The sequence below is a fragment of the Rhinopithecus bieti genome, unplaced genomic scaffold (genome assembly GCF_001698545.2).
Source record: "Rhinopithecus bieti isolate Rb0 unplaced genomic scaffold, ASM169854v2 scaffold_41082, whole genome shotgun sequence".
Lineage (NCBI taxonomy): Eukaryota > Metazoa > Chordata > Mammalia > Primates > Cercopithecidae > Rhinopithecus > Rhinopithecus bieti.
Window position 1 is genome coordinate 2,516,585 of NW_016817890.1, and position 9,576 is coordinate 2,526,160.

Sequence of the window (9,576 nt, forward strand, 5' to 3'; positions counted from 1 at the left end):
TTGAGACGGAGTCTCGCTCTGTCGCCTAGGCTGGAGTGCAGTGGCCGGATCTCAGCTCACTGCAAGCTCCGCCTCCCGGGTTTACGCCATTCTCCTGCCTCAGCCTCCCGAGTAGCTGGGACTACAGGCGCCCGCCACCTCGCCCGGCTAGTTTTTTGTATTTTTTTAGTAGAGACGGGGTTTCACCATGTTAGCCAGGATGGTCTCGATCTCCTGACCTCATGATCCGCCCGCCTCAGCCTCCCAAAATGCTGGGATTACAGGCTTGAGCCACCGCGCCTGGCCATGGGACTGGTTTCTTCATCCACAAAAGTGGGATCTCATCTCTACCCGGGTTCTAGGTTTGTTGTAACATACCATTTCCTTATGTGACAATGACCTCCTGGAGGGCAAGGGCTCTCTTGCTGTGTTCTTTATTTCTAGGACCCCAGCACAGAGCACAGAGTGAAACAGCTCAGTGAGATTGAGTAAATAAGGATCCAACCACAAGACAACTTGCTTTTTTTTTTTTTTTTTTTTTTTTAGATAGGCTGGAGTGTAGTGACACAATCATGGCTCACTGCAGCCTCCAACTGCTGCCCTCAAGCAATCCTCTCTCCTCAGCCTCCTGAGTAGTTGGGACTACTACAGACACATGCCACAAACACCTGGCTAATTTTCTTTGTTTTCTTTTCTTTTTTTTTTCAAGACAGAGTTTCGCTCTTGTTGCCCAGGCTGGAGTGCAATAGCATGATCGTGGCTCACCACAACCTCTGCCTCCCAGGTTCAAGCAATTCTCCTGTCTCAGCCTCCCAAGTAGCTGGGATTACAGGCATGCACCACCATGCCCAGCTAATTTTGTATTTTTAGTAGAGGCGGGGTTTCTCCATGTTGGTCAGGCTGGTCTCAAACTCCCAACCTCAGGTGATCTGCCTGCCTTGGCCTCCCAAAGTCCTGGGATTACAGGCGTGAGCCACCGCACCCGGCCTTAATTTTCTTATTGTTTTGTAGAGATGGGATTTTACTTTGTTGCCCAGGCTGGTCTCAAATTCCTGGGCTTAAGCAATCCTCCTGCCTTGGCCTCCCAAAGCACTGGGATTACAGGCATAAGCCACTGTGCCTGCTGACAGTTTACTTTTTAACAGGTTTTTCATTTTAGTACTCTTTATCTAGAATAGCACTGTTTGTTAGAACTCCCTGCAATAATGGGAACATTCTATACCTGTGCTGTCCAATACCATACCTGCTGAGCACTGTAAATATGACTGGTGCAACTGAGAACTTCATTTTTTATTATAATCATTTTAATTAATGTAAATCTAGTAACATGTCCAGTGGCTGCCATTTTGGACACAGCAGATCTAGCCTCACCCTTATGTGATCTTATCTGTACCCATGGCACCTGGATTTATGTCTCCACTTCAGAGCTCTCCTTTAAACTCCAACCCAATTTATCCATCTGCCCACTTGACTTCTCAACCTGGGTGTCTAATAGGGACCTTGAACTGTTTTCTCCCCCTGAAATTGTTCAGCACTACAAAAATGCTAGCAGGCTCGCAGGCTGGAGGTCTTTCTCAGCCCTGAGCAGGGCAGGTTTGATGGAGGACAGAACCTCACCCCAGACTGTGGGGACCTGACCGCCTTCCTTTTCCTGCTTAGAGCAAGAGCCACCAGGGCTGCATGCCATCTCCACCGATGATAAGAAACTCACAGTCAAGTACCCACGGAACAAGGACAAGCTGAGAAAACAGCCAGAAAGAGCTGGCGATGGGGCCCCCTGCCCAGCCTTCTTTCCTCATAACAGCTCTTCCCCACCACCACTGCTGAACAGAAAGAGCCCCAGCCCCTTGGCTTTCTGCCCCTGCCCCCCTGCCAACTCCATCTCCAAGGAGTTCCCATTCCTCCTCCACACCTTCTACCCTGGATACCCACTTCTCCTGCCTCCACCCCACCTATTCACCTATGGGGCCCTACCTTCTGACCAATGTCCCCACCTCCTCCTGCTGCCTCAAGACAACTCCTACCCCACAATGGCTATGCCTAGCCTGCTGATGATGGTCAATGAGCCTGGGCACCCCAGCACTTGGGGGGAGACCCTGCTTCCCTACCCAGGGGCCTTCCAAGCCTCTGGCCAAGCCCTGCCTTCCCAGGCCCGAAATCCAGGTGCTGGAGCTGCCCCAACCGACTCCCCAGGCCTGGAGCATGGTGGCATGGCATCTCCAGCAAAGCGAGTCCCACTGAATTCCCGGACAGGCACCACAGCCTTGCCTTACCCACTGAAAAAGGAGAATGGCAAAATCCTGTACGAGTGCAATGTATGTGGCAAGAGCTTTGGGCAGCTCTCCAATCTCAAGGTACCTGCCTCCTGGGCTCTGCTGCTCCCTTCACCATCTTTCAGGGCCCCCCATGCACCCCCGTCTGCTTCTAGAAGCAAGGACCTCAAAGCTAGAAGTCACTCTAGGGCCAAGTGACCTTGGATGGTTCATTTGGGTAGAAATATAGGATAAGACGGCCACCAAAGTCCTTGCCACCCTAGAGGACTGCCTATGAGATCGTCTCATTTAGGTTAAAATGGGGAGACTGAGGCTTTTAATGGGCAGCGTTTGCCTAAGATTACCCTGATTTAATGGTAGTGTTAGGTTCAGTCTCTCAACATTTGCTCTGGGCAAAGAAAGCCCTTTCCTGGACAACCATCCTTTCTGGACTCCCAGTTAAGCTTCTTAGTTATTTTTCTGGGCAGTCAGATGAGGGAATGGGTAGATTTTGGTGAGTCTAGACCACAGTCCTATGACCAACCTTTTTCAAGTGGGATCCCACAAATCAGCGCCACCGCCGGTGCGATTGGCCTCACCATCCGCACCGTCCAGCAGGGGGCGCCCAGGGGCGCATCTCAGTGCGTTAGCAAAGGCCGGAAGCTGTGCGCTCGCTGGCTAGCTCTGAAGTTGAGGGCACGTTGTGGTTATGGGGAAAAAAGCATTACTGGATCCTTCAGGGCAGGAGTTCTTAAACTTTCATGAGCCTCAGACCACCTGGAGAGCTAGTAAACATGCAGATTCCTAGAGTTTTTGCGACCCTCCCACCTCAGCCTCCACATTAGCTCCAGCCCCAGAGTTATCTTTTTTTTTTTCATGTGGGGTCTCATTCTGTCGCCCATGCTGGTCTCAAACTCCTGGGCTTAAGGGATTCTCCCACCTCATCCTCCCCAGCAGCTGGGACCACAGGAACACACCACCACACCTGGTTAATTTTTAAATTTTTTTGTACAGACGGGGTCCCAATATGTTTCTCAGGCTGGTATTGAACTACTGGGCTCCATTGATCCTCCCTCCTCGGCCTCCCAAAATGCTGGGATTGCAGCCATGAGCGTGTGTGTGCCCAGCCCTCCCAGAGTTTTTGATTCAGCAGGTCTGGGGCCGGGCCTGAGAACCTGCATTTCTAACATGCTCCCTAAGTGTGATACCAGTGCTGCCGGTCTGTGAACCACATTTTTTTTTTTTTTTTGAGACAGAGTTTTGCTCTTGCTGCCCAGGCTGGTGTGCAATGGCGTAATCTCAGCTCACCGCAACCTCCACCTCCCAGGTTCAAGTGATTCTCCTGCCTCAGCCTCCCAAGTAGCTGGGATTATAGGCATGTACCACCACACTCAGCTAATTTTGTATTTTTAGTAGAGATGGGGTTTCTCCATGTTGGTCAGGCTGGTCTCCAACTCCCGACCTCGGGTGATCTGCCCACCTCAGCCTCCCAAAGTGCTGGGATTACAGGTGTGAGCCACCACGCCCGGCCAACGTGCACCACATTTTGAATAGCAGTGCTCCACAACATACCTGGGGTACCTCTTACCTGGCCTTCTGACCACTACCATCTCCCCTGCAGGGCAGCAGAAAGAGTGGAGGTATCCTGGGGATGATGGGCCCTGAGGGAGATGACAGGGAGGGAGAGGGAAGTGGGCAGAGATTCGGAGAGGACCTCAGGCCCTGCTGGGGGTGCTGGGCAGTTGGCAGCATTTCTCTCGCATCTGACTCAGGTCCACCTGCGTGTGCACAGTGGAGAGCGTCCATTCCAGTGTGCCTTGTGCCAGAAGAGCTTCACCCAGCTCGCCCACCTGCAGAAGCACCACCTGGTGCACACTGGGGAGCGGCCCCACAAGTGCTCGGTGAGATCCTCCTCCGCCTACTCTGTACTCCTATAGGCTGGCGAGATGTTTTAGGCCCTTGGAGGGATGGCACCTGCAGCCTCCATTCCCCAGTCCTCCTGAGCAAGTGGAGATGGGAAGGGGGAGTGAAAATTGAAAATGACCCCTCTCAGCCTGGAATGGGTAATACTGAAGGTCACTCCAAAGGCCTGGGGGAGGGAGAGAACAATGAAGTTGGAGGTCATGGAGAGTAGATGGATACCCATTATCTACCTCCCTGAGTTGTTGGAGGAGTTAATGCTGTAGTGTACCCGTAGTATCAAAGTAGAAAAACTATCAGCTTGATGTCAGCTCCCTCCTTCTGTGAGCCCAGCCACATCCCTCAGGAAGTCAGAAGGGCAGGGGTTCTTTCCCATTTTGCAGGGGCAGAAATGAAAGCAGTGCCATGATTATGAGTCTGGGCTGCAAAATCAGGCCACCTGTGTTCAAATCCTAGCTGTCTCCAACTTGTCGTGTGACCTTTGGCTAGTGGCTTCACTCCTCTGAGCCTCTGCTTTCTTACTATAATATAGGAGTTGTACTAGTACTTAGTCGTGCTTCCCTAGGGTCCTGGGGAAGACTAGGTGAAGCCAACTGCGGGCATGTGGCAGCCCCCTGTAAATGTTCATTACATCCACTGAAGCTGCAGCTCCACACTTAAGAGTTCTAGGTGATGATCTTATTCAGTCCACCATATCCATGACGCTAGTTATTAATAACCAATGTTGCCAATGAGGAGTGGAAGGCTCAGAGAGGAGAAGTCACTTTTACAAGGTCACACATGGAGTAAAAGAAGGACACTAACCCAAGTCGGCCTGGTTCTAATGTGTTAGATACTGTGGGACCCAGGGAGAAATCACTGGAAGAGCTTCCAGGCCTGGAGGGAAAGAGAGGTGGGTCATGGGTATTTCCAAGATGAGGAGAGGGAGTAGAAGGCCTGAGCCAGCCCAGAGGACAAAGCTGATGCCAGGGCCTGTTCCTGTCAGGTGTGCCACAAGCGCTTCAGCAGCTCCAGTAACCTCAAGACCCACCTGCGCCTTCACTCAGGGACCCGGCCCTTCCAGTGCAGCGTCTGCCGGAGTCGCTTCACCCAGCACATCCACCTGAAGCTGCACCATCGACTGCATGCCCCACAGCCCTGTGGCCTGGTGCACACCCAGCTGCCCCTGGCCTCTCTGGCCTGCCTTGCCCAATGGCACCAGGGGGCACTAGATCTTATGGCGGTGGCATCAGAGAAACACGTGGGCTGTGACATAGACGAGGTCAAAGTGTCCTCAGCATCCCAGGGGAAAGCAAAAGCAGTGAGCCTGAGCAGTGCTGGGACTCCCCTGGGGAGGGGGCAGGGCCAGAACAATTAAAAATGTTTCTTCTCTCACGCATTGAGGCTTCCTGAGCTTCAACTGTTAGCTGGGGGGTGAGGGAAAGCCACTGTGTATTTGCCAGACCTCACACTTTGCCTGGGAGCAGGTCAGGGGACTCAGCCAGGAAAAGCCTGTGCTGCCTGTGTGTGCCGTGGGTGCCTGCAGCCATCTGCTTTAGCTGGGCTTGAGTTCCACTCCCTGTCTAGGACCAGGCCTTCCTTGTCTACTCACCGACGGACAGTCTAGCCCTCCAGCGCGCTGCAGGGTGCCAACTGTGCTGCCCAGTCGGGCACATTGTCCTGTTCCCAACACCTGTGCAGAGGGTACTGCTGCCCCCACCGCCTGGGTTTCACCGTCCCTATGGGCCACATGCCCCTCAGCCGGTACTCCCTGCATGGTCGTTGCTGGGGGGGGTTGCCCCTCATTGTGGAGGTATCGAGGAAGGAGACTCAAGATATCGGCGTCCACTCACGACCCAGAAGCATGATGTCGTCTGTGAACCGGGTCTAGGTACCACAACACTCTGGGCTAACAAGGTGCCAGGCTCAGGGAAGGCATGGAGGCTGCAGCCAGATAAGGGCTACAGGCAGAGAAGAGCTGGCAGAAACCCTGGGGAGCTGAGGGCTGATGGCTTTTCTCCCTGTAGGCCCGGAGGATCCCCTGAAATGTACAAAGTGCTCCCCATCCCCACTGGAGTCAGAGAAGCAGCGCCAGGCGGAAAAGGGTATTGCCTGGGAGGCAGGAGGCCCCGGTTAGGATCACAATCGATGATAGTTGTTACTAAATAAGAGCGATTTGCCGACAGAGTGGGGTACCCTGGCCGACTTCCAGGAGGTGGCGTCGTCCGCACTCCGTGGGTTTCTGTGCGGCTTCCCCACCGTGGTGGTGACGGGATGCGCGGATGCCCGCTCCCGGCCTAGGTGCTTCCCACAGGGAGGAGCAAGTCCCACTGACCACGGCAGAACGATGGCAGGGTGGACTTCGGCCCCACCGGGCCGAAGCTAAGGTCCCGGTTCCAAGCCCACCCGTGTCACACCTTGGGCCCCGCGCGGGACGCCAACCACTCACGTTAGACCCTGCCCAATGGGCAAGACCCAGCCCATTCCGGACCCGCCCCCCGGACCTGTCCCCGTGTCCAGCCCCTCCTGCTCCTGGGGGAGCCCCCTCGCTCAGCTCCGCCTCCCGGTCTCTGTTCGCCCCAGGCCACTTTCCCTGTCCGGCCTCCTGCAGATCTTGCTCTCGGGCTAGCAAACCCGGGGCTGCGTGGGGCCCTGGCGCCTCCAGGGGCTTGAAGATGTAGCGCGGACCGGGCGGAGAACCACGCCCCCGGGGTGGGGGTGCGGAAAGTCTGGGGTCTGCGGTCCGAGGTAGGGAGAGAACAATGAGGTTGGGGGGTCCTGGAGAGTGCCCCAGGGCATGGGCTGCATCTGGATCGGGTCACTGCCCGCATGGGCTGCGGGTGGGGCCGCTGTTTGCTCAGGGGGGCGGGCCGGAGGAGGCATTTCTCCGCAAATGCAGCGGATGCGGGTAGCCCCGGCGGTCAGGTGCTCCGACGGCCCGAGCCCCGGGTCTTTCATTCGCCATGGCCGAGCGGTGCGGAGGCCCAGGGGCCTGCCTGGCCTGCTTTTTGGCTGGGTTAGGGGTCCAGAGGGAGCACAGCGGGAAAGAGACCTCGGAGACCACATCTCGGGATAGGTGAGGGGAAATGGAGAAAGGCCGGGTGGGGCGCCTCTGGGCCTTAGACAGTGTGTGTGTGTGTGTGTGTGTGTGTGTGTGTGTGTGTCAAAGAGAGACAGAGAGAGTGTAGTGATCAAATAAGCGTGTATGTGTATCTCTCAAAGCATAAAAATATGTGTGTCTTGGGAGTCCGAGGCGGGTGGATCACGAGGTCAAGAGATCCAGACCATCCTGGCCAACCAACATGGTGAAACCCCGTTTCTACTGAAAAAACAAAAATTAGCCGGGCGTGGTGGCAGGCTCCTGTAGTCCCAACTACTCGGGAGCAGAGGCAGGAGAACTGCTTGAGCCCGGGAGGCGGTGGTTGCAGTGAGCCGAGATCAAGCCACTGCACTCTAGCCTGGCGACAGAGTGAGACACTGTCTAAAAATATATATATATATACGTGTGTGTGTGTGTGTTAATGTACCACGATTTTGGATGTGAACGTGGAATGGTCCCTGTGCTCTTTTAAAACTTTACAACCTACGTGGACAATTTCCTAAGTCAGGCAGGCAGAGACAGTTTAAGGGCAAAGTTCCTCCCCTGTGGACTTTGATTCTCACATCACAGCTGATCTTCATATCCCTTTGTCATGAACCTGACAGGTTCCATCTGAGACTGTACTGCATTTGCCCTTAGATGCCACGGAGAGGTTTTCCTGTCGTCCCCACCCCTGGAGATAGCTCTAGATTGTAACAACAATAAGCCTTTATTTGCCACATGCTTCATACTTCACCTGGATTATCTCACGTAATCCTCACAGCAGCCTTATGAAGCAGGTATTCCGCATGATTCAGATACGGAAATGGAGGTTCAGAAAGGTCACTCACCTGCCCAAAGTCACACAGCTGGGATGTGGTGTAGCCGGGACACAGGCTTCGGCAGTCTGACTCCAGAGCCCACATTTCTGAAGCTCTGTTGCCTGCAGAGACTGCCAGACTGCAAGCCAAGGGGGCCCAGCTCCTAGCTGTAGGTACCACTGGTTATATGACCCTGAGCAGATTGCTTTACCTCTCTGAGCCTGCGCACTGGTAGCTGATGTCTGAGGGGTTGTGTGTGTGTGTATGTGTGTGAGTGTTGTAGTTGATCAAATAAGTGTGTATGAGTATCTTGAAGCATAAAAATATATGTATCAAGGTACCACGATTTTGGATGTTAATGTGGAACGTTCCCTGTGCTCTTATGTCTTTTATGTATTTACTTATTTGTTTTTTGAGATGGAATCTTGCTCTGTTTGTTGCCCCGGCTGGAGTGCAGTGGCACTATCGCATCTCAGCCTCGACTTCCCCAGGCTCAGGTGATCCTCCCATCTCAGCCTTCTGAGTAGCTGGGACTACAGGCACATGCCACCATGCTTGGCTGATTTTTTGTAGAGACAAGGTTTCACCATGTTCCCCAGGCTGATCTCGAACTCCTGGACTCAAGCAATCTGCCCGCGTCAGCCTCCCAAAGTGCTGGGATTACAGGTGTGAGCCACTGCACCTGGCTCTCTTTTATTTTGATTTTTTTAACTTTTTTTTTTTTTTTTTTTTTTAAGTAGAATCAGGTCTTGCTCTGTCACCCAGGCTGGAATGCAGTATCACCATCATAGGACACTGCATCCTCAAACTCCTTCTGCCTCAGCCTCCCAAGTAGCTAGGAACACGCCACCATGTCCACCCGATCTTTTCATTTTTTGTGGAGTTGGAATTTGGCTATGTTGCCCAGCCTGGTCTCAAACTCCTGAGCTCAAGTGATTTGGCTTGGCCTCCCAATGTGTTGGGATTATGGGTGTGAGCTACCAGGCCTGGTCCCTTGTGCTTTTTTTTTGTTTTGTTTTGTTTTTGAGATGGAGTCTCACTCTGTCACCCAGGCTGGAGTGCAGTGGTATGATCTCGGCTCATTACAGCCTCTGCCTCCCAGGTTCAAGCGATCCTCCTACCTCAGCCTCTTGAGTAGCTGGGACTACAAGTGCGTGCCTCCATGCCCAGCTAATTTTTGTATTTTTAGTAGAGACAGGGTTTCACCATATTGAACAGGCTGGTCTTGAACTCTTGACCTCGTGATCCACCCGCCTCGGCCTCCCAAAGTGCTGGGATTACAGGCGTAAGCCACCACGCCTGGCCCTTTGTGCTCCTTTAAAACTTTAAAAGGTTTTTTTTTTTTTTTTTGAGACGGAGTCTCGCTTTGTCGCCCAGGCAGGGGTGGCCTCCCGGGTTTACGACATTCTCCTGCCTCAGCCTCCCAAGTAGCTGAGACTACAGGCGCTCGCCACCTCACTCGGCTAGTTTTTTTTTTTTTTTTTTTTTTTGTTTGTTTGTTTGTTTTGTTTTTTGTATTTTTTTTGTATTTTTTTTTTTTTTGAGG

The 9,576-nt window shown here is 53.3% G+C and overlaps 2 protein-coding genes across 6 annotated transcripts in view; both read left to right on the top strand.

The window, feature by feature from the left end:
* The window catches only part of ZNF683 (zinc finger protein 683), a 13,010-nt gene extending 7,485 nt beyond the window's left edge, over positions 1 to 5,525 (top strand). For all 5 annotated transcript variants that reach the window (XM_017856471.1, XM_017856472.1, XM_017856473.1 and 2 more), the window contains 3 exons: positions 1,639 to 2,333; positions 4,004 to 4,132; positions 5,137 to 5,525. In XM_017856471.1, the coding sequence (XP_017711960.1) occupies positions 1,639 to 2,333; positions 4,004 to 4,132; positions 5,137 to 5,508 (1,196 nt within the window). In that variant the 3' untranslated portion in view covers positions 5,509 to 5,525. The remainder of the gene's footprint in view (positions 1 to 1,638; positions 2,334 to 4,003; positions 4,133 to 5,136) is intronic.
* Positions 5,526 to 7,093: 1,568 nt separating this feature from the next.
* Positions 7,094 to 9,576, top strand: part of LOC108518153 (protein piccolo-like) — a 6,204-nt gene continuing 3,721 nt past the window's right edge. Inside the window, exon 1 of the mRNA XM_017856338.1 lies at positions 7,094 to 7,206. Within this exon, the coding sequence (XP_017711827.1) occupies positions 7,094 to 7,206 (113 nt within the window). The remainder of the gene's footprint in view (positions 7,207 to 9,576) is intronic.